We start from the raw sequence: 24,035 nt of genomic DNA on the forward strand, positions 1-24,035 counted from the left end.
CACTCAAAAGACCTCAATACTAATCAAGTGTAGGCAATCCCCCCAACGTGATGCAAGGCTGCATCCCCCCACCCTTAGAGACGAGTGTCCTCGGCTTTAATACCGTCTGTAAAACCCAAAGCCTTATCAATATTGTCCCCGCTTTTGATATGAAACCCAAGTCCGTCGGAGACTATTACATTGAGCTACTGAATGAAATGGTGGAGGGGGCTCATACCATGATACAACAAGAGTTCATTCTGGTAGTTCAATCAGTCCTTGCAATTGTAGTGTGGGGATTTCGTCTCCCACGAGTGAGGCCACTAGTGTGTTTGAAGCTCAGCTACTGACAAGTTTGGGTGATAGTCTAGCCTTCCTTCTATTTTAAATTGGTTTCCACCAGTTGACCTGTCCTGTGACAGAACTGCATTCTTAAATGAATTTTTAAAGAGAAAGACTTGGCTAATTTGATGAAGTGTTTACAAACCTGTGCTAACAATACGATATATCCCAACTCGGTGAGTCAGTGGTTAATTGAGTTATAGAGTTCTGAACATATACAGCTATCAGTTGGAGCCATGGAGGTGCATCGAGGAAGTAGGAATATCGGGTAAACCATGATCTACAACATAATTCATCACTAATGCGAATGTCAAGAGGGACTATCTGAACTAAGAATGATGCATTGTGTTATTTACTAAATTATGGATTATCAGCAAATCAATGGGGACAAGTTGGCTGACTTGGGGAGTATAAATAGGATTCAAAATCTTAGGAGGCTAACTAAGTACATCTAATAGGAGTTGATCAAGGGCTGAGCGAAGAGTGGTCGCGCCTGTCCCCCTTTTTGAACAAGTGGAAATTCATACATAACGTTCCTAGTAAAGAAATTAGAAACACATCGTAATTCCTAGGTTTTAGACAAGGCAGTCTCAGAAAAGAAAATGCTCATTGAATTTAATTTAGGTTTCAAAACAGGCTACAAAATTTTATTTATACTATTACTTAATCAATAATAAATTATAATAAGTAAAAATGCTGCCTATAACTCATTACAAATTAGTTGATGACCTAACAGAAAAGAAAACGACGAGACTGTAGTTTACATGTTAATGGCCGATGAAAATATTTTAGGCGAGACAATGGCAAAGTGGTTTCAATTATTCTCTGGAAAGGCGTAGTCGTACTACTATCAACTTCATTGCAGTTTCTGTCTTCTTCCTGATTTCTTTCACAACTTTTTCTTTCTAGCAACATATGATCAAGATCTTCTAATTCTATACTCTGGAAAAAGATCTTTCGGCGCTTTCGAGTAAGCACATCATCGAGACCTTGGATAAACCGTTTAACCTTTTCTTCCACAGATTTGATGAAGCAATGTTGAATAACAAGTTCTATATACTCTTCTCTGTTCACGCTATTCACAACTATAGTCCTACCTCCAGGACACAACTCCACAATTTTCCTCCCTGATCCAGACTCATCTTTTTCTTCAGTTTCCCAAACAAATGTCAATCCCAGACCATCTGAATCAACAAACTCAGTATCCATCTCCAGAATATCTCTACAACTTTTATACATGGATGGATCCACATTGCGTATATCTTCCAATGTAATTAGTGATCCAGCTAATTGCATGAAGAACAATCGATCAAATCCAATACCTATTTGCACATCATGCATCAATGCTAAAGCAATCACTCGACCACAAAATTTATAATAATCAAGTTGTTGAGGATCCACTTTTGCTGCAAACAAGAAACAATATACCAAAAATATTAGAGACAGATTGAAGTTAGGATAAAAATTTGAATTTGTAAAATATACTAACATAAACAACAATTCAAGATGACAAATAAATGTTGAAATTATTATTATACCTGTATTGGGAAAGAGCCTGTGCTGATCATGCGGACATGACAAGAAAAGTGAATTTTGTGGGTTGAATAGATCTTGACATACTAAGAGGAGCCATTCCCCGAAAACTCCAGATTCAGCAACAACTTCCTCATTTTTGAAGTGAGGGATGATTCCGCTCCGCAACAAATTAGGGTTTGCAAGCCCAACATGCTCAAAAGAATCAACCAATAACTTCGACCGGTCAATGATCACCTTCATCTTTTGTAGGTGACAATCATTGTTAAGTTGATCGGGGAACATCATCTTGATCAAATGTCTTCTAGATTCATTACTTATTAAATTCTCGTGCTTAAGAAGCCATTGATGATCATCGCCCCTCTTTGATCTCATAATAAGTTTATTTATTGAAACATGGTGAGAATTCAAGCATGAAGAGAAGTTCTTTCTTGCAGGATGGTAAAGCTTAGATATTATGTCTAATTCCCTCAGAATAAGAAGATAATAAGACCATCCGTGATTGAATTCACATTCAGTACATCTTGTGCACTCGACTCCATCATCCACATAAGTCAGACCAAGATCTATGTTGTTAAGCAACTCATTGAAGTCACTGTAAAATCGTATCATGTCACAGCCACTCAACAGATATTCCACACGGGAGTCGAGTGATTGATGATGCAATCTCATATGCTCCTTAATTTTCCTACAGATATGCAGAGTGAATATAGAGAATTCACCTACGTCACGCTGGAATCGTAACTTTAACTCGGATGGAACTCGGCAGAAGCACGATTGTCTAATCAACTTCATATTCACAAGCAATTGTTTTGTGAGCTCTGTCATAAATGGATGTAAGTCAAGGATTACAGTCCTTGGTTTTGGATAAATTCGTGGAGTGGTCCCACACTCAATTGAATGGAATAAAGTTACATATGTTTGACGAAAAGAGTAATACAGTAAACGGCCAGAAGTTGTTGTTTCATCGCGGAGAAGTTTGCAGAACATTAAGACTACCCTCCAAAACTGGTGTTGGATGTGTATGGGAAAGGTTTGAATATTAGGGTAGAGAAAGAGACCCATTGATTCCTCGGCTATCTGTTTATTATTTCTGATGGGAGATCTGTACAAGTAGACCATATAATCGGGAATCATATACCAGAAAAATAGTTTGAGATGTTCCTTCCTCTTACGATTTGTAGGTGTCATTCTCAAGTAATCGTTAATGCCCGCATAAAGATTTTTACCTCTTGATTCATCATCATCCTCATTACCACCATTGTCGTCAATAAGGAGGAGGCGCGAAATAAAGGATACCAATTTTCTAAGGACAAGCACAGCTGGTCTATTGTACTTCATTCTGAAACTGTTCCTTCCAGTTGATTCAAATTCTATCGTAGGTATGAATTCGATCTCCCCTACTTGTTTCTCGAAAAGGTATAGATTGTTTTCTCCCATCTCTTGTGGTCGTGATAACAAAAAGAAAAAAGAAAAGATTGTCTTTTTAATATGAAACCGATGTTCTTAGTTATAATCTAGGGTACCTAAAAGCTAAAGAAGCATAAACCGATTGTTTTAGTGAAGTGACCCCTGCTAATTGCTTCCTTTAAAACCCTAATGAAGTGTCCCCTATTAATTGCTTCCTTTAACATCCTAGTATTTATTACTTGACTGTTGCTTCCCCTTTTTACACAAAAAAAAAAAATTTATTTCCTAGAAGTGCTTTTTTGTTACCAAACACAATCTAAATTTTAAGAACTCATCAATAGCTAAAAGCCAGTTTTTTTTTTTTTTTATAGATTTTAAGCTAACCCAAAGGTGGCCTTACTGGAAATAGAAAGATCATCCTCCACTAAGCCTAGCTAAGTCCAACCTCTTATACGAATCAGTCACCGAACACACTGGGTCGGGTTTATAAGAACTCTAATTAAGATTCAAAATTCACATCCATAAACTATACATTATTCATATCACAGATTAAGATAATCACGTAGATGATGAATAAAATATGATGCATGTTAACTTATATATGGTTGACAAACTGAAACTCATACTCATTTGATTCTTTTCGATTCTACTCTTCATTTTTGCATATACTAACTAGTATACTGAGCTGACCTGCAACAACAAAATGTTTCATGGTGGAGATGAAGAAGCATTCTCGCTCAGTTCGTTACTCGCCCCTCCTAAATTGCCTTTTTCTATATCTGTTGATGCGACGACCCCATTCCGCTCGTTATTCTCTTCTTTCTCAATCTTTCGTTTCTGCCAGAAAATTTCAAGGTTCATGTAAGTGCGGAAGTAAATAAACGAAGTGTGAACCCTTAGAAAGTTATAACTTGGATTAGAATCATAAGATAACTGTTGATGCAGGTTTAAAAAGCTCCAAAATATGTAAATTCCGACCAACCCAACGAACAATCATGGACTTTTTAATCATTAATAGCCCTATTGCAGGAGAGAGAAAGATATAAAGATTTAATTTTCATAGGGAGTAATACTAACGTCGGAAAAATTATAAGGGCTGATGCGATTAATTTACCTTGGTTAGAATAGCCGAATCCTCTCTCATTGGTGCAAACATGTTTGAATAGAGCTTTGCATCTCGTTTGCTGCTTTCAGATTCTAGTTGTTTCAGTGTCTTATGTAATATTGTAACCTCCCTGCAAATTAAATATGTCGATCTTAATTCCCTTACCATAAAGCAATTCACACTGCTAATCAGAACTTAATTTATAGTTTGTAGTTACCTGTTGTTAGGATCAATATCAAGGGCTTTCTTGATGTCCAACTCAGCAAGATCGAAATCAGCAGTTTTCGTATAAGCTTGTGCTCGTCTATACAATGCTTTCACATTGTGGAACTCAACATCTAGAACCTGGAGGATATCCATTTTATGTAAATTCAAAAAGCTAGTCTGCTTTAATACAGACCACTTAAAAGCATATGCCAGACTTGCTCATATAGTTTAAATTTTTAACTGTGGCCGACTACGTATCTGTGTGTGCATGTGTAACACATTCCAACATTGATTTAGAGAGCGGCTGAATCATGGGTATAGGTGTGCCTTCAAACTTAGTAAGTGCCTATGCCTTTCGGCTGGGCTCATGAGCATTCACCTAGGCAAAAAACCCTGTACCCATTAGGCTTGGGCCTGTTGGAAACGGTGGAAAAAGCACGGGAAATATCGGTATTCGCAAGGACTTCGATCTTCAGAATGTATTTATAATATATAGTCTAATTGCTCTCTACCCGGGTCAGAAATACTTTTAGGATTGTAATAACTAGGTATATAACATTTCAGGTGAAAGCAAGAAGCCATTGACTACATGATCCTAGAGTTGCTAGCAATATGTAATTCATAATATGTGCATATTTACTTTCATTTATAGTTTTACCTTCGAACATAACTTGATCGCTTCTTGAAAGTTATTGAGTTTCAGACAGCATGCAGCATGATTCAACCTGCACGATACTCGCAAAGATTTCACAAGCTTTTGTTCATCATCTCCAAATGGTCCATCTTCAGTAATGTAATCAACAGCCTGAGAGTAAAATTTAATAGCCATCCACAGATTGAACAGTTACGTTTAGCCCTTTTAACAAGCTCGTTCATAGCCAACAATGACTACTAATACCTTGTCGTATCTTTTTGCAGCTTTTTGATAATTCTCACTCTTAAATAAAATGTTGCCTTCCTCTTTCTTCTTTTCTGCTGTCTCGATTCTCTCTTGATTATTCATCTCCCATGGTGCTTTTTCCTATGACAACAGGCAATATGACGACTTTATAGAATCCCAACCACATAATCTTGGTAATCTCGAATGGAGTAGGTGTGTGTGTTACCTTACTAAAATCAACCATTTCTACTTCATAAATTAAAGTTGAACATGGAGGAACGAGAGATAGGTCTTTTTGGACTTCAACACTCCCAAACCCATATTCTGGTTGCACTGTCACAACGGACATTTCACCCTTTTTCATTGTTGCTGCTGCTCGGTCTAACCCAAGAATCACTTGATCTATATAGCAAAGAAGGGAAAACACGTCCAGTTAAAAAAAAACTGACGCATTTAGGACTGAAATAACTGAAATTCTATGCATGATTTTAGGCTATAGGCGAAAATGATATGGAGTGAACCTTCATCTGTGACGAACTCCAAGGGTGGATCTCCATTCAGACCTTTTACCTCAAATATAGTGCCATCTTCCAGCTTAGCAGTATACCTAACTGCAAAAAGCAGTACTTTAAGAAGCTCGGATACTAATAAATTAATGAATATAAAGAAAAAATATGCAAGAAAAATTTGAAGTGCAAATACTAAGCGTAATTACTTACTAGTAACAGCAGCTCCTTCGTTTGCAGTATGAACGCCTTCTCCCTCCTTCAATATCTTTTTTACAACCTTCAAATCTCCACAAATATCAACCACGGGCTTGAAAGATATCAACTTGAGATCAATATTTAACACAGAATTCGGGGGGATGGCTGGAAACCCATTGTTAGGATCAACCATATTCACTCCAAAGGCATCTACAAGAAGTTTTTAGATTAGAGGAAGATAAAAAAAAATTCTAAGGTGTCGTAGATGAGATGATTTAACATATTTCTAAGACGTATCCGAAGGGCCAAAGCATGGCCACAAAAAGAGGACGATAAAGTTTCACCTGTGTATCGCAACAATTTTCTATTCGGAAGAACTAGGTTACCCTTGAGTTATAGAAAAGGAAGAGCATGATATGCACTCTAGTTCAACACCCTGAATCAAGTTCAACCACTTAGGGACAAGGAAAGACAGTGGTACCGACCCTATGATTCTTAATGTGTCTTTCTAACTTCCGCAATCTCATTTCACTCTTATTCACTAAAAAGTTTTATGGTGCTTCCTAGCAATTTAATGAAATTAAACCGAATAGAAAGGTTAGAACATGATCCTAACGAAGATATACAATGTGGTTTAACTACTAGTTTGACATGCTCTCCTCTTTTCATGGTTCTGACTGCCTTCGGCAAAGCTGGACAGAAATGACCTGCACAAAACAAATTCACTTAATATAGGGTCAAGATATTAGAATCACTATACACACCCATTTTTACTTTTCAATATAGAGGTTCAAAACATCTATAAATGAGAAATAGGATTAAAACCGTCAATAACGAGGTTACAAAGAACTAGTACATTACCATCCTTGAGATAAAACTCAACTCCATCTTTCGACGTTTTTGCAACAACCGAACCATCAGCGAGCATTACTTGGTACTTCACTACATCAAGATAAAAAGCAAGCTCCACCATTACTCAAACCACTTATTTCACACTTAACACACATCTGATAATCGAAATTTATATAAAAAAGTCGAAATAGAAAAACAACAATGTTGATTTAAGTACCCATAACTTCATCCAAATCACTTGGCTGTTCATTTCTTTTCCCCTTCTCCAAAATTTTCTTAATAATTCCACCATCTTTGCAAATATCCACCACTTTAATCCAAGATATAAGTTCTATCTCATATTGAACACCATAATCTGGCCCATGAGGCTCACCAGGATGTACAGTGAATAATGCTAGTTCACCCTTCTTCATGGTAATTATCCCAAGATCTAACCCATACAAATTTTTATCTAGAAAAACAAAATTATCAAATCATAAAGAAGAAAAAACAAAGAATTTCTTCAAAATAGATATAAGGAATAGGTTTAAAAAAATTTCAATGAGAAGAACTGAAACCTGACCATGAGCATATCCAAGCTGAAAAGTAAAGGGTTTCCCTTCATCTCTAGTGGAATCGAATATGTTTCCATTAAAAAAAGTACTCACAGAATGCACTGGATGGAAATACCAATTTTTCACAATAAGAACAATTACCCATTTCTATGAAATCAATGAAAAAGTAAATAGAAGATGAAAAGATTGAATTGAACTCATGGGTTTTGTTTCTAGTACCAGTAACTTCATCACCCAAATCAGGAGTTTCCCAGCCATGGCCGCGTTTGAGAAGCTTCTTCTTGAGACCAGTGGTGCTAGTAATCTCCCTTTCTTGACCCACTTTAAGTGGAGGTGCAGATTCAATTACCTCACCTGGTTCTTCATCTAATTCTTCTTCTTCTATAATGTCTGAAACATCTGTTCCTTTCTCGACCATGATCCTGTTTGTTTACTCAATAGCTTCCCAAAAATAACTCGGGCTTCCGGAAATCGGCTTTATTGGGTTACTGTTTTCCTCCACTGTCCATTTTAGACACCAAAAATTTTCTAATAGTAGTGATAGAAACAAAAGGGAGGGATTTTTTTTTTTTTTTTTGAAGTCATGAGATCCTAGGTATTTTCGTAATTCGTAACTACTTTTTTTTTTTTTTTTTGTTGAAGAGTAATATATTAAGATAAAGAGTCTATTACAACAAACAAAGTAGAAAAACAAAATTACAATAAGTAAAGTAGAAATACAAAATAGTAGAACTGAAGAAATTCATAAGATAACGTCGATTTTTCGAGCATTCTTCATTCTGTAGCTTGCAATTCTGGCGGCTCCTCTTGGGAATGATATGCAATTTGATCTTAAGAGTCCTTCTGGTTGGTTGAGAGATGAAACTTCTATCTAACTTCCTGTAACATTGGAGATGGATTAAACATACATCCACAGTTTCAAGAAGAAACGAAGATGTCTGCAAGATGGAACCATTAGATGGTTCCGAGTTATCCCGCCAGTATTCTCCATATAAAGAGACCATATCCACTCGAGTTCTACATTGTAGAAACAAGTTAGATACCTGGAAAATGGGATCGCCGACATAGCCCGAGTATAAATACCCAGCTAATCCGACAAACGATTGCAAATGAATTGCAACAAGGGGTGGAAGTGAAAATGTTACGGAAATTTGATAAAGAGTTAAGTCTATTATATAACCAGATACAAAAGTAATCATCAAAAAGTGAGCAGGAAGATAAGAAACAAAAACAACATGGCAGAGGTGGAGATCGATGTTCGCAATATTGTGTCGTCCAGGATTGAAGGGAAAGTTGAGATGAATGCTTTTTATTTCTGGTTTGGTTGAGAGACAGAAGTGCCCAGCAATTGTACGAATAATGTTCCTACACTGCATAGGGTTAAAGATGGGTGAAACTAGGATGGATAGCCGTTCAACATGATCGTCAGTATGTCGACTACAAGCTAACACTATGTAACTAGCAAAAATGCTATGATTGAGGTAGGCGTAAAGGTTCAACGTGACTTGAAGACAGATGGAATCGAAATCAGATACTAGATTTTTCCCCATCTCTATTTTTCTCAAGAGATGATGTAAAATAGAGATGTAAAGGGTGGAAGGGGTCTCCCCTTAGAGATTGATTTAAGTTCCGTAAACAAGTATTGATAGAAGAACTAAAGAGATTCAACAATATGATGCCCAAAAGAAACTATGAAACCAGGCTAATATCAAGCTTCTAAAATGCCCCTAAACTATAAATTCTAAGGTACCACCAAGGATTAGTAATAAAAGCCCAAATCTGGAAACCCTAGGAGACTATAGCAAAGCTTTCATTTATCTAAACCAAAAGCCAGCAAGAGCAAATCAAAACCAGACTAAGGGATTTCTACTTCTAGAGAAACAAACATGCAAGAGATTTAAACTTCAAATCAGAAAATAGGGTAAAGGGAGTTTCTTCCCTGGATTGGAAGGGTTTGCTGTTTCTTCCCTGGATTGGAAGAGGCGTTGCTAGCAGTGTCTTCTTCGCTGGCTTTCTTGATCGATCAGGGTTGTGTCTCAAAGAGCATGTCTTTACTGATTCGTTTCGTAACTACTTAGAAGAGTTTACAACTGGTTTGCAAGAAGGTTGCAACTGCTTGTAAAATGGTTACACCTGCTTGCAAAAGAGTTGCAAAAATAGACAGATGTTTTGGAGAAACATAAAAAAAAGAATTTAGGATACAAAATTTCATATAATGGAAAAGCAAAAAAATTATTATAAACATACTCTTTCTCATGTCGCCAACTCTGGGTCGTCGTCCGTGCCTTGACCGGAGACCGCTATTTATCTTTGTCTCATTTTTCTCTCTTTCCCTCTCCATCTTTCTTCTTGTTTTTCTCTCTTTCCCTCTTATTCGCTGCAACTTAGAGAGAGAGAAAAGAAAAAGGATAGGGAAGAAAAAAGATACATGGAGAACGACGATGACGGCAGGAATTGGTGGTGGTCACCGGAGTTGATGGTAGAGGTCATCGGAGTACTTGACTGTGGAAGTCGTCGAAGTTGATGGGGGAAGGGAGATGGAGGAAGAAGAAACTGAAAAGACATTAAGAGGTGGGTGATGTTTGGATGAAACAAAAAATTACAGAAAGGTTTTGTTTCCACCCAAAATTTTGTCCCGAAAAATTTCTTTATTTTCCCTCAACATCGACTAATAAATATTCGGTTTATAACCAAACAAAATCCAAACATTTGGATTTTAACCAAACAAAATACAAATATTAGGTTTAAACAAAGTACTAATGTTTAGGTTTTTAACCAAACAAAACACAAATGTTGGGTTTTTAACTAAACAAAAACTAAGTTGTCTTTTTAAATTTAAAAAAAAAAAAAAAAAAACTTAAAATTTGGTATTTGGTATTTGGCCCAATTTCTTGTTTCCTTTATTTTTTGGTTAGCTCAAATTTATGACCCGCTAAAAAATTTGGCCTCATATTGGTTCAGCGTTCTTATTCGGTCCCTAATACCATGTTTTTGTTAGTCAAGCTTAACACTCAATATTCTCTTTCACTTTTTATCACCACCACCATCTCCCCTGTCTTCTCAATTCTATCTTCTTTTCTTCTCTCTCTTTAACCCTCACTTTATATTAGAAATCCACGGAACTCCATGGGGTTCCTAATAAGAAAAAAACCATGGAGTTCTATACGGTTCTAGATCTTAAGAAACGAGGGGTATGGAGGGAGAGATCCAAAGTGAGAGGGAGAGAGAGATACAGATGACGGGTGTTGTTGGAGGGACGATTGAGGAGGAGGAGGTGAAAAAGAAGAAAATAAGGGTTAAGAGGGGAATAGTTTAGAAATAAGGGTAAAGAGGGAAAGAAAATATAAATTGGTGTGTTTGATTGACAAAATCGCGGTCTTAGGGGTCAAATTATAAGGATTAACAAATATAAGATCAAATTTTCTACTTGGAAAGCATTTTAGTTGGAGAAACATATAATTCAAAAAACTAAGAAAATAATTATTTTTGATTATTTAAAGGACCTTCCATTTCATAGTTGCCCAAGTGATCGATAGTGTTGACATACACTTCAAAATCCTGGAGGTCCCAAGTTCGATTCTCACAAGAAGTGGAATCCATGGTTATTAAATTTGAGTTTTAAAGGTATAAATATAATAAGTTTGTCGGGTTTTAGGCTCTATGTTGTTGGGCTTTAGGTCCCTTTAATTATTAGGTGGTTATCGTGTTTATCACATCTTGATGATGTATCAATGTCTTGTAATGAATAACATAAATCATAGTCCGATTTCTCAAAAAAAAAAAAAAAATCCTACAACCCTTATGGGGCTTTCATCAACAGCGCAGATCCGAGATCCATAGCTGACAACCACCTTTGCGAAATATTTTCCTTATTAAATAGTGAACTTACATATTTTCCTTGCTAAATACTGAACTTGCATATTTTCCTTAGTTACTTCTTTACTTTGCAAGTTTATCTAGGAATTGAGAAAATTTCCTTCAACTTAATAGCCTGATTCTTTATATTCCTGAATTTCTCTCGTCCGGTCAAATTTGTTGTCTCTTTTTAGTGAATAATTTTCAAACTAAAAGGAGAAAGATAAGTATAAGAAACACTATACCTCTTTAGAAATCTTGGCGTATACTCCGTGCAAATTTAAGTGAAATGGTGGTTCTTCACCGGATCGAAAGATATCATCTTCCGGCATTAAAGCACTATCATCAATGTCTTCGAACGTAATTAATGTATCAAATGAGGATCCAGCGAGAGAACAATGAGAAAAAATGAAATTTTTATTAGGTTATTGGTACTATAATAGTGGAAGTTGATTTTGAGTTGAATGATCTCAAACTTAACACCGTGCAAATTTACAACAACAATAAAAGAATAGAAGAAATAGAAGTTTAGGGGTGTATTTGATTCGTTCAAGCGGCTCATAAAAAACCTAGCTATGGTGGGTAACCTTGATAAAGTTATTACTGTTCATTTAAAATAAATATATGTGGTGTTGTCGTGTTGAAAGTGAAATCAACAACGTTAATCAGATTTCACAAGTGACAACGTTAGTCATTGTCATGGGGTGGACCGTGTGGTGAGCTTGGTGCGAGGTTCACTTCGTGGTCCTCAATAAACCACTCAATCGATATCATCTAGGTGTTATTTCGTTTTCTTCTCATCCAGTTCTTTTCTTCTCTATTATTTGTAAATCCATCTAGAATGTTTATAGGGTTATCTATCAAGAATGTCATGAAAAAGATGGACGGAGTCTAAGTAGCAGCTAGCTAGTTTGTAATATAGTCCGGTCATTTGAGATGAGTTTGTAGATACACCACTGAGGGTGCAATTGCAATGACTAGTATAAGAAGTCTCATTTTAGATCGTAAAACTAAGAGCATCTCCAATGCAAGACTCAAGAAAAACTCTAAAAATCTTATGTGTCAAGTGTGAAAAATGAATCTGAGCATGTCCAATGCAACACTCAATCTTAGAAATTTCGAGTGCCATGTAGGATTTCTAGAGTTTTTTCTTAAAAATCATCTCCAATGTAACACTCTATTTGGATCTCTAAGATGACATGTCGAGAGTGGAATAGAGATATCTCAAGAGGACACTCTATTTCTAGAGTGTCCTCTCGAGATATCTCTAACTGTCCAACTCATCAATATTTGATTTTCAACCAATAGAAATTAAGTCTTCTATATTTTCTAAAATAACTAATTATTTATTTACAAAAATAACTATGCTACATAAGTAAATAAGATAAGTTTAGAGTTTTGCATTCGAGACAACAAGAAATTGAAGATCTCTATTAACGCCACATAGGAGTGATAATCTAAATTGGAACTTGACACATATGATGAATGGAGATTTTTTTTAATTTTGCATTGGAGATGCTCTAAATGGTCTCTTTCCTATTTGGCTATTTAGAGATACTCTATTCGAAAGTCTTCTCCAATGCAACACTCAAAAGAAACTCCAAAAACCTATATTTTAGTCTAAAATTAATTGATTTGCTTATGTGGCACTTAGAGATCCTCAAGAAATAGAGTGTCCTCTTGAGGATCTCTAAAATAACTACCGCCACCTCGTTTTAGAGATCCAAGTTAAGTGTTGCATTGGAGATGCGTTTTGAAGAAAAACTCTAAAAAATCCTATGTGGCACTCTAAGATTTAGAGTTTGAGTCTTGCATTGGAGATGCTCTTAGGGATTTCATAGTCATTATTTTTTTTTTTGCCTACCGAGGTAAAACATTAGATATTCCAGCTTCGAATAACTAGTGATCCTCTTTTAAAGAAAAAAAACGAAGAAGACGTTTTGAATGATATTTGGAGGGGAAGAAGAACAACAGAACAACCTCAATTGCTCGACATATAGAGTTATAAGCCCATAATCATTGATAGCAAAGATAGTATGGAGATTTCTAACCTCTCCAAATGCAATCTGGGTAAAGCTTTTAGAGGCAAAATATCTCAAAGGTGCAAGTTTTTGGTTATCTAACCCAAATCAAACTTCCTCCCCTTTTTGGAAGGCGATAAATAACTCTAAAATTATTATGAGAAAGAATGTGATTTGGTTAATAGGTGATGGTCGATCGATCAATATTCTTGAGGACCCTTGGGTCCCTAATTTGATTGATAAAGTCCCAATGTTAGTCATTAATCTTCCTACTAATGTCACTTTGGTTTCTGATTTGATCAGACAAGACACAAGACAGTGGAATATGGAGCTAATAGAAATGTACTTTACAACAGAATCTATTCAAGCAATTAGACAAACGGCCATTGGTAATGGAGTTCAAAGTGACACCCTTATTTGGTGTCCGAAAGAAAATGGCAAATTTTCTCCTAAATCATACTATACCGAGATCAAAACCATCCCTCTAATGTCAAATCAAGTTCAAACATTTCAATGGAAGAGGTTCTGGAATATTCCAGATATGAATCCGAAGATACAACTCTTTATTTGGCGACTAGTTCATGAGGGCTTACCTACCCTTAACAATATAGGAAGAAGAGTTCAACATATACCTCAGGTATGTTTAATGTGCAGTGAAAACGAACATGAAACCTCGACCCATCTTTTTGCCCAGTGTTCGAAATACAAGGAACTTATTCAAGTAGCAGGACTTCAACATCTGCAACATATCCATGAAGATCCGGTAAGAACACTGCATTCATTATTAGAACAAAAGCAAAATGGGAAAGAAAGCTGGTTTAAGCTTACTTATCTTATGTGGGAGTGGTGGAAGACTCGAAACAATCGTCATTTCAGACATGAATCGGTTGATTTGAATAGATGTTGGTGGTCGGCAAAAGAGAATATGAGGTATGTTACTGATCTTCTTCCTCCTTCATCCCCTAACTCTGTTTTGCAGATAACCGAGTGGATCCCTCCTCCGATGGGGCAAATCAAAGTAAACTTTGATGGCTCTTTTAGAGGAGATCGAGCATCTTGTGCGGCCTTAGCTAGAAATAGTGAAGGGATAACGATTGGGACGAAAACATGGAGTCTGGAACCAAGCTCAGCTTTGCATGCGGAAATGAAGGGATTCGAATGTGGATTGGAGTTAGGACAAGATCTAGGGTTGCAAGAATATATAGTAGAAGGAGACTGCCGAGTGTTGCTAGACCTAATTTCAACGGCAGATATTGATCCGCCGTGGAGATTGATCAGAGAAATCGATGGTTTAAGAGTGAGGGCTAATAGACAACACGTGTCTATCAGTTATTGTCCGAGAATACAGAATAAGGATGCACACCTTCTGGCTTCTTCGGTTTACCCCCTTCAATCTTAAAAGTTAAATTTTAGTACCTTGTGATGTTAATCTTTGTTATGTTGTGCTCCCTAAGTTAACTGGTTAGTTGTAGTTTCTTTTGGGGCTTTATGATGTAACATACTATTTGGTTTAGTAAGGTTTTACTCAAAAAAAAAAAAAAAAAAAAAAAAAAAAAAATTAATAGATGAAAAGAAGTGTAGCACAATTAACAATCTATCATAAACATAACTATTTGACACCGATAACTCATCACCTCTAACTTGATCCAACAATGGAGTTTGTGTTGATCAAATACTCATCCATGAAACTATTAAACCCCAATTACTTTACATACTTCTAGTAATACTACTAGACCTTGAGGGATGCAAGTTAGTAGTTTCTTACACCTACCTTACACTTCCCACAGTCCTCTTTGAGATGCCATGACTTTTGCTTCTTGGATACAAGAAACTCTCAACCTCTGAATCCTTCCTAAAACTATTAGCCTTGTTTTCATCAATTCTCCCTATTAATCCAACAACACTACTACTCTGGCTCCTACCTAAACCCTCCGCGAGTTTAGTTGAATTTTTCATTTGCTTTTGCTTAAGCTCCTCTTGTTGTTGTATAATTTCCGCCATAACTTTATCTTTAAGACTATTATTTTTCTGAGAAGTAACTCGAATTAATTCTCGGAGGTCGGAGTCGATGGAGTTTCTTGAAATAGAAGAATTTACACTAAAGCTCTTAGGCAAGGTGGTCAAACCACCACCTGCAGGTCCCATTGAGCAACCTATGATATTACTTGTTGTCATCCTTCCTGTGCAGTTTGTCATGCTTTGGATGTAAAAGTTCTTGGTTCTACTTAAGATTCTCAATGGTGTTTTGATGAATTTGATGAGTTTGCTTTGGTTTTTTGGTGATGTCTTGTTACCACCCATTTTGTTGTTTAATTCTCACCTATCTACTTTGCTTCCTGAATACCCAATATGAATATGTGAACATATAATAGAGAGAGAGATGGAGAGAGGCAAAGGTGGAGGAAGACTGGTTTACAATGTGAATTACATAAAGGATGATATATATATATATATTCATGAAAAGAAATTAGAACAAGAAAATCTTTAGGCTAAATATGGAATGTTTTAGTTAAAGACGATTTGAAGTTGTTGTAAGCAATAAATTATACCTTTGAAATAATGCGATCCTACTCGTGTCAAATCAAGTTAGAACTTCAAACACGTCCCACTACCCATCACTCCTTTATGCATAAGTCAAGAAATTCGCTAACAATTTAATGCAACATTAACTCATTTGAGAGACAATACTTTTCAAGTGAAATATTGTGTAGTGAAACTAAATTTACCAAAACATATGAATAATAAGTTCTTCTGTTCTACTACATTCGACACATTAAAGTGGAAATTTTTATTTGATTTCTATAAATAATTTTTCGGAAGTGCTTTAATGATAAAAGATTTTGACAAAAAAAATACCCAGCTGAGGCGGATGTGATATTCATCTCTCAACGACCTAGATTTAGTTTTACCCAATTGAGGTATTATGACTATTTCTCTTTTCAATGTTAGTTAAAACTCAAAGAGAACTATATATAGTAATATATATATAGAGAACAACATCTAAAAGTTCCAAATTAACACAACAACATTAGTAATGCATGAGAACATTTACATTAATATACTATGAGAAAAGGTAAACAATTGTACTTGTTATTATTCATAGAGGATATTGAGTGAGTGAGTGAATGATGAAAATGAATTATAGTAGGGACGGGGGGACACCATCATTTTAGGGACAAATAAGTTCCTATCAAAATACCCTAGAACCACACAATTGAAAGCAAGGTATAGAGTATACCACGTCACAAATTCCCTACACATAAAATAAAAAATGGTTTGGTTAATCACATTTACTAATTGGGTAATTTTCAACCGTCAGATTCAAATAACTTATTGTGGTGTAATTGATAGATAATTGGACAAATCAGGATATCTTCTTGACCTCATCTCATTGGGTGAAAACTGTGCTGCTCTATCCCCCACTCTCTCTCTCTCTCTCTCTCTCTGAAAAAATGAGAAGCAGGACGTTGGGTTTCGTAGAGGAGGTGGTGGTGGCGACGGTGGTGGTGATTTTATCGATGACGGTGGTGGGATACACGTGTCAAGCAAGGAGTGATCTCCACCCTCTGATTCTGGTGCCGGGGAGTGGTGGGAATCAGTTAGAAGCGCGGTTAACGAAGGAATATAAACCATCAAATTTGGCTTGTCGGATTCTGTCTCCGGCTCGATGGTTCAGACTTTGGTTCGATCCGACCGTTCTCATTCAACCATTTACTGAGTGTTTTGCTGAAAGAATGACTCTTTATTATGATTTTGACAAGAATGATTACCAAAATGCCCCTGGTGTTCAAACCAGAGTCCCTCATTTTGGTTCCACTCAAGGCCTTCTCTACCTTGATCCCAACCTCAAGTAAGCTAACACTCTCTCTCTCTCTCTAGCTTTCTCTCTCCACCAGATTCACATTACCAAATTCCATTGATTTATCAGTTTTGTGAGACAAAAGAGTGGATTGGACTATCATCAAGAGAAAAATTGATACTCTACCCAACTGTCACACTAGTTTTTGTCTAACAATCGGACCTGAACGACCCTGATTTAGAGAGACAAATTATTTATCGTCGTCCATGCCCTATTTTCTCTTATACAACAAAAATTGAACTATATTTACATTTTATAATAAGCTTCACAAAGTTTTGTCATAAGCTCGCGGCTCTCTTAGCACTCCCCGTACGCCTTTGATTGAACAGTCTGAGGCCCACGGCAGGGAATAGTCCGGCTAGTTCAAATCTAATTCGGATTAGGACCCGTCTGAGAGGTGGTAATAGAGAGGGTGGGTCTATGGCAATTTTTGGGTGCGCCTACAGACCCTCCCAAGAACCTTAGCAACCATTCATCAAAAGTTCAGTTCCTCGGTGGTAAGGTTTAGCCAAACCACTTAAATTGGCCATTAACCGAATCAACATAGACCCATTATAGGACCCAGGCCCAGTACTGTTCTAACCATATTAACTGAATTTCCAGGCACATAACTGAGTATATGGCACCACTAGTAAGTTCTCTGGAGCAACAAGGTTATGTAGAAGGTAAAACCCTGTTCGGAGCCCCATATGATTTTCGATACGGTCTAGCTCCAGAAGGGTACCCAGCAGCTGTAGGCAACAAATATCTTCAACAACTAAAAGAATTAATAGAGAAAGCAAGCATTTCTAATGGAGGAAAACCAGTTATAATTCTCTCCCACAGTCTTGGAGGTCTATTTGTTATTCATTTGCTCAACCGAAACCCAATTTCATGGCGACGAAAATTCATCAAACACTTCCTAGCTTTATCTGCACCTTGGGGTGGAACTGTTCAAGAAATGCTCACATTTGCTTCTGGATATTCACTTGGAGTGCCCTTAGTAAACCCATTAGTGGTAAGAGATGAACAAAGAAGTTCAGAGAGTAATCTTTGGTTATTACCATCTCCTAAATTATTTGGTCATAAAATACCTCTAGTAATCACACCAAACACTACTTATTCGGCATACGATATACCACAGTTTCTAAAAGACATTGGTTACGAAAAAGGGGTTTATCCGTATAAGACTCGAAGTTTACCGTTAATGGAGCGCTTGGTTTGGCCCGAAGTACCGATAACTTGTATAGTTGGGAGTGGAATTAAGACTCCTGAGACATTATTTTATGGGAAAGATGGGTTTGAAAAGCAACCAGAGATTGTTTATGGGGATGGAGATGGAACTGTGAATATGTTGAGTTTGTTAAGACTTGAATCAGAGTGGGTTGATAATGAAAAAATTAAAAAGTTTCTTAAAGTGATTAAAATCCCTCAAGTTTCTCATACATCAATACTTAAGGATCAAATTGCACTTGATCATATAAGAGAAGAAATTTCTGTACTAAATTCACAAGTTCTAATAACTTCATCTTGATTTACTTCTTTTTCTTTTTGTAATGTTTAGTAGTTATAGTTCTTCACTTGTGATTAATTTTTTCGAGTACTTATAGTCACGTCATTTGAATAAAATATGAATATACAAATGCATTCTCAAGACTTAATTTGTTTTGAATGTTAATTATGTTTCCGTATTGAGTGATCAGTACTTGAGCAAGAACAATAGTAGCCAAAGCTCGAGTCGAGCTGATTGTGTCCTAGAATTGGGGTTGGGCTAGAGAATCACTTCACTTGGTTGGGCTCTACAACAACCTTTCGAACGGAAACTGATATATCAACGAGAAGAAGATAGTTTGTGCATATTATCCATCCATATTTCTAAATAGTGGTTCATATTAGAGATATTATTATTACATGTTTGTATTTACTTTTCTCTCCAAGGATATTTCTGTAATTTGCTTTCTCTCTATTTGAATATAAATATGAACAATACCCTAACTTTTAGGGTATCTTGAGTTCTTCAATCTTCATGGTATCAGAGCCATTTTCTAACCGAAATTCCTTCTTCTTCTTGGTTTTCAGTGCCCTCACCTGCTTCTTCTTCTTCTTCTTATCAATGGCTGACTCCACAGTGAATACCTTTTCTCCTCCCATTTCTTCTCCTATTCCTCCTCCCACCACCACCACCAATACACACTCTGTTTCTTCATTTCCCAACCTTTCAAACATAGCTCATTTGGTGTCTATTCGTCTTGACAACTCTAATTACTTGCTATGGAAGAGTCAACTTCTTCCTATCCTTCATTCTCAAGATCTTTTTAAGTTTGTTAATGGCTCCTACCCTCCTCCTTCTGAGTTCTTGCCTTCTCCCCCTGAAACCACCTCTGCTCCCATTATCAATCCTGATTATGTTTACTGGTATAGAATAGACCAGATGCTCCTCTCTTGGATCAATGCAACTTTAACAGAACCAGTACTCAGCCAAGTTCTTGGTCTCTCATCTTCCAAGGCTGTGTGGGACTCTCTTGAGAGGAATTTTTCTTCCATTAACTCTGCTCGCCTCATGAATCTCAAGTTACAACTTCAAACTACCAAGAAAGGCTCTCTCTCTATCAATGACTATCTTCTTCGAATCAAATCAATCTCTGATTCTCTTGCAGCTGTTGGTCATCCAGTAGCTGATGCTGAGCTTGTTTTAGTTATTTTATCTGGTTTAGGATCTGATTATGAAGGCTTTGTAACCTCTATCACAACTCGACTTACCCCTCCTTCCTCCTCTGAGTTACACTCTCTTCTGCTTACCCATGAGTTTCGGATTGAACTCCTTCGTACCCAAACGATTCAACCCACTGTTCTTCTTTCTCAACACCCTCAGCCTCCCCGACCTTCCTATTTCAATCCTCAAAGAGGTAACAGAGGTCGTTCAACCAGAGGTGGTTATAGAGGCTCCCAAAGAAGTTCTCACTCTAACAGAGGTGGATATCAGAAACATACCTCTTCTGTTCTTGGTCCTCATCCCCAACCTCTTATTTGTCAATACTGTGGTAAAGTTGGACATTCTGCTCGTCAATGCTACAGCCTTCCTCAAGTTAATGATATGGCTCAATCCTTTGCTTCAATGGGTTTGGACTCTGTCTCACATGACCCTCACTGGTACATCGATTCAGGGGCTTCAATGCACATCTCATCTGATGTTGCCTCTACCTCATCTCGATCTGAAGTCAATCATCCTGATCATGTAATGGTTGGTACTGGAAATGTGACTCCAGTCTCAGGTATAACTACTATTCATCTTCCCTTCACTAATGTCTCGATTAGAAATGTTTTACTTGTCCCTTCCTTCAAGAAAAACCTCCTTTCAGTGTCTCAACTCCTTAAAGATTTTAATTGCTTTGTTGTTTTCCACCGAAATGGGTTCTATGTTCAGGACATTCCCTCAAGGAAGAAGCTCCTAGTAGGATCAATTGATGGTGGTCTCTTTCGCCTGTCCCCCAACAAAGTCAGTTCAACTTCAGCAGCTCTTTTTGCTTCTCCTCTTTCTTCATCTTCATCTGCTACTCAAGAAGTCTGGCATCGCCGTTTAGCTCATCCTCATTTGCAAGTGTTTAATTTAGTAGTTAAAAACAATGTGTTATCATTCAAGAAATCTGTAATGAAACCATTTAAATGTTCAAGTTGCATTTTGGGTAAACACCATCGCCTCTGTTTTAATGTTGTTGTTCATTCATCTTCTTCCCCTAATGAACTAATACATTCTGACCTCTGGGGTCCATCCTCAATCACCTCAACATCTGGTTTTCGATATGTGCTTCTTCTAATTGACGATTATACCAGGTTCACCTGGTTATATTTTTTAAAATCCAAATCAGAAGTACCACTTCACTTTCAAACTTTTAAGGTTTTTGTGGAAAAACAGTTTGGAAACCCTATCAAAACCCTTCAATCAGATGGTGGAGGTGAATACATAAGTACATCCTTCTCTAACTTTCTCTCTTCAAATGGAATTCATCATCGTCGCTCATGTCCTCACACCCCCCAACAGAATGGGGTGGCTGAGCGCAAAATTCGTCATCTGGTTGAAACATCAATTACCATTCTTCATCAAGCTTCGGTTCCTCATCATTTTTGGCCAGAAGCTTTCCAAACGGCAATTTATACGATCAATAGACTTCCAACCCCTGTTCTTGATGGACAATCTCCTTTTGAAAAACTTCTCAAAATCAAACCAAACTATAATTCTCTAAGAACCTTCGGCTGTCGTTGTTATCCTCTCCTCACTCCATATCGGTCCTCGAAGCTTGATGTCAAGTCCAAACCCTGTATATTCATTGGGTATAGCCCCAATTACAAGGGGTACAAATGCCTTGATGAATCTTCATCTAGTATCTATGTTTCTCGCCATGTTTTGTTCGACGAAGAACAGTTTCCATTTGAGCAGATTTCAAAAAGGGGAAATCAAAACCCTAATTCTAACGTCCCTCTAAATTGAACCGTTGATCCTAATTTAATCTCATCCCCTCCATCGGACGGTTCACAAAATACTAATTCAGATACAAGTGGTCCTTCACCAACCCGTCCTTCTCTGCCATCTGGCCCTTCGGTTAACCCTCATCCCTCTCTGCCATGTGGTCCTTCCGATCCACATGGTCGTACAAGTTCGTCTCATCTGTCCCCCATTTCAAGCGCAGCTATGCCTGCACATTTGTCTCCCACTCCTCCATCCGTGTCAGCCGTCCCACAGGTGGCAGAAAACCCCTCTTCTTCTACCCTCAACCCCACTGACCATATTGAAAACCCTAATTCCCAAAATCAATCATCTTCATCTTCTGCACAACAACATGTCTCTGTTCCTCCTCCACCTACAACAACCACTTCTTCTTCTCTTCATCCTATGATAACCCGAAGTCGTGATGGCACCAGAAAACCAAAAGTTCTTCTCTCTACCCCCTCGATTTCATCTACTTCTTCGTCTATCTTCGATGAACCCTCAAATTATAAGCAAGCATCCAAAGTCGACCACTGGCGACAGGCAATGGTGGACGAAATTCATGCTCTTCTCAAGAATCAAACATGGACGTTGGTGTCCCCTCCTTCAACAGGAAACATAGTTGACTGTAAGTGGATCTACAAAGTCAAGCAGAAGGCCGATGGGTCAATTCAGAGATTCAAGGCTCGTCTAGTCGCTCGAGGATACACTCAAGAACATGGCGTTGATTATGACGAAACCTACAGCCCGGTAGTTCGACCAGCAACAATACGTTCGGTTCTTTCGTTAGCCATTACAGGTAATTGGAAACTTCATCAATTAGATGTTAAGAACGCATTCTTGAATGGTTTGTTAAATGAGACTGTTTATATGTCTCAACCCAAAGGATTTGAAGATCCATCATTTCCTAATCATGTGTGTAAGCTCAATAAGGCCATTTATGGCCTGAAACAAGCTCCAAGAGCTTGGCATTCTCGTTTCAGCACCAGCCTGGTTCAATTTGGATTTATTCAATCAATATCTGATCCGTCAATGTTCTATTTTCGAAATTCATCGGATATCATCATATTACTTCTATATGTGGACGATATAATCGTCACTGGTTCTTCCGAAGGTCTGTTACTTAGGTTAATTTCTGATTTGAAAAATCAATTTGACATGACGGATCTTGGTTCTTTAAGTTACTTTCTTGGAATGGAGGCCACTCGTACTAAGGATTCTTTAGTTCTCACCCAACACAAATACACTTTGGACTTATTACGAAGGTTTGGTTTAATGGAGTCGAAACCAGTGTCGACTCCTGTTATCTCCGGCACCAAATTATCAAAATCCAATGGGGAGTCTCTCTCAGACAGTAAACTATTTCGTAGTTTAGTGGGTGCATTACAATATTTGACATTGACTCGTCCTGACATAGCTTATGCTGTGAATCAAGTTTCGAAGTTTATGGCTAATCCTTCAACAGTTCACTTAACGGCGGCGAAGAGAATTCTCCGGTACCTGAAAGGTACAGTTTCAAATGGTTTGGTCTTCCGTCGTGCCACGTCATTACCTATTATTGGGTATTCCGATGCAGATTGGGCTGGGTCGCCGGATGATAGACGATCCACATCCGGTTATTGCATTTTCCTTGGCCCCAACCTTATTGCTTGGGCCTCCAAGACCCAGCCCACGGTGGCCCGTTCTTCAACTGAGGCCGAATATAGGGCGGTGGCTTTAGCAACAACTGAATTAATTTGGTTAAGAAATCTTCTCATGGAATTGGGCTTTCAACAAACTACAACTCCTATTATATATTGTGACAATTTAAGCACCACTTATCTCATGGTGAACCCAATTTTGCATTCAAGGACAAAACACGTAGCTATTGACTTTCATTTCGTACGTGAACAAGTCAAGAATGGGGCACTAAAAGTAAACTTCTTACCTGGTGACTCTCAAGTGGCAGACATTTTTACAAAAGGTTTATCATCAACTCGATTTCAAGAACTCAATTACAAGCTCTCATTAGTTCCTGGGCATTCGGCTTGAGGGGGAGTATTAGAGATATTATTATTACATGTTTGTATTTACTTTTCTCTCCAAGGATATTTCTGTAATTTGCTTTCTCTCTAATACCCTAACTTTTAGGGTATCTTGAGTTCTTCAATCTTCAGTTCACAATCGGGCGTTTTTGTTGGGAAACAAGAGCTTTTCTCAAAACGGTACACAGATGAATAAGACAAGCTCATTTATAGGAAAATATTATCAGAATTGAACATAAAATATTATT

General features: G+C 37.4%; 3 protein-coding genes across 4 annotated transcripts; 1 reads left to right on the forward strand and 2 right to left on the reverse strand.

Moving 5' to 3' along the window:
- Window positions 1–911: 911 nt before the first annotated feature.
- On the reverse strand, window positions 912–3,486 carry LOC147533384 (E3 ubiquitin-protein ligase UPL5-like). The gene is made up of 2 exons (XM_086646464.1): window positions 1,860–3,486; window positions 912–1,727 (listed from the first exon to the last, which is right to left on the reverse strand). Exons 1-2 carry the CDS (start codon window positions 3,292–3,294, stop codon window positions 1,051–1,053), a joined length of 2,112 nt encoding a protein of 703 aa, XP_086502590.1. The 5' UTR covers window positions 3,295–3,486; the 3' UTR covers window positions 912–1,050.
- A 261-nt stretch (window positions 3,487–3,747) lies between these two features.
- On the reverse strand, window positions 3,748–9,945 carry LOC147533385 (70 kDa peptidyl-prolyl isomerase-like). 2 transcript variants are annotated; one of them, XM_086646465.1, is made up of 15 exons: window positions 9,814–9,945; window positions 9,638–9,699; window positions 7,786–8,180; window positions 7,575–7,667; window positions 7,230–7,463; window positions 7,022–7,102; window positions 6,787–6,867; window positions 6,176–6,370; window positions 5,978–6,067; window positions 5,683–5,858; window positions 5,475–5,597; window positions 5,235–5,381; window positions 4,587–4,714; window positions 4,379–4,499; window positions 3,748–4,101 (listed from the first exon to the last, which is right to left on the reverse strand). In XM_086646465.1, the coding sequence occupies exons 3-15, from the start codon at window positions 7,982–7,984 to the stop codon at window positions 3,973–3,975; spliced, it is 1,797 nt and encodes a 598-aa protein (XP_086502591.1). In that variant the 5' UTR covers window positions 7,985–8,180; window positions 9,638–9,699; window positions 9,814–9,945; the 3' UTR covers window positions 3,748–3,972. The 2 variants fall into 2 exon arrangements, with proteins under 2 accessions (XP_086502591.1, XP_086502592.1); XM_086646466.1 differs by lacking the exons at window positions 7,786–8,180; window positions 9,638–9,699; window positions 9,814–9,945 and having other exon boundaries at window positions 7,570–7,643.
- Window positions 9,946–16,756: 6,811 nt separating this feature from the next.
- Window positions 16,757–18,934, forward strand: LOC147533386 (alpha/beta-Hydrolases superfamily protein). The gene is made up of 2 exons (XM_086649585.1): window positions 16,757–17,292; window positions 17,905–18,934. The coding sequence occupies exons 1-2, from the start codon at window positions 16,895–16,897 to the stop codon at window positions 18,812–18,814; spliced, it is 1,308 nt and encodes a 435-aa protein (XP_086505711.1). The 5' UTR covers window positions 16,757–16,894; the 3' UTR covers window positions 18,815–18,934.
- The last annotated feature ends 5,101 nt before the right edge of the window (window positions 18,935–24,035 follow it).

Source organism: Eschscholzia californica, unplaced genomic scaffold (genome assembly GCF_041429995.1).
Source record: "Eschscholzia californica isolate CP2 unplaced genomic scaffold, dmEscCali1.0.p SCAF_6, whole genome shotgun sequence".
NCBI classification, from domain to species: domain Eukaryota; kingdom Viridiplantae; phylum Streptophyta; class Magnoliopsida; order Ranunculales; family Papaveraceae; genus Eschscholzia; species Eschscholzia californica.

Excerpts from the sequence above, each read along its gene's own strand:
- LOC147533386 (XM_086649585.1), top strand. The coding sequence starts at position 16,895 with ATGAGAAGCAGGACGTTGGGTTTCGTAGAGGAGGTGGTGGTGGCGACG. Across the intron at positions 17,293-17,904 it reads TACCTTGATCCCAACCTCAA|GCACATAACTGAGTATATGG; the intron begins GTAAGCTAACAC and ends CTGAATTTCCAG.
- LOC147533385 (XM_086646465.1), bottom strand. The coding sequence starts at position 7,984 with ATGGTCGAGAAAGGAACAGATGTTTCAGACATTATAGAAGAAGAAGAA. Across the intron at positions 5,859-5,977 it reads GGAGTTCGTCACAGATGAAG|ATCAAGTGATTCTTGGGTTA; the intron begins GTTCACTCCATA and ends TTTGCTATATAG. Across the intron at positions 5,598-5,682 it reads AAATGGTTGATTTTAGTAAG|GAAAAAGCACCATGGGAGAT; the intron begins GTAACACACACA and ends CTGTTGTCATAG.
- LOC147533384 (XM_086646464.1), bottom strand. The coding sequence starts at position 3,294 with ATGGGAGAAAACAATCTATACCTTTTCGAGAAACAAGTAGGGGAGATC. Across the intron at positions 1,728-1,859 it reads CAGGCTCTTTCCCAATACAG|CAAAAGTGGATCCTCAACAA; the intron begins GTATAATAATAA and ends TCTTGTTTGCAG.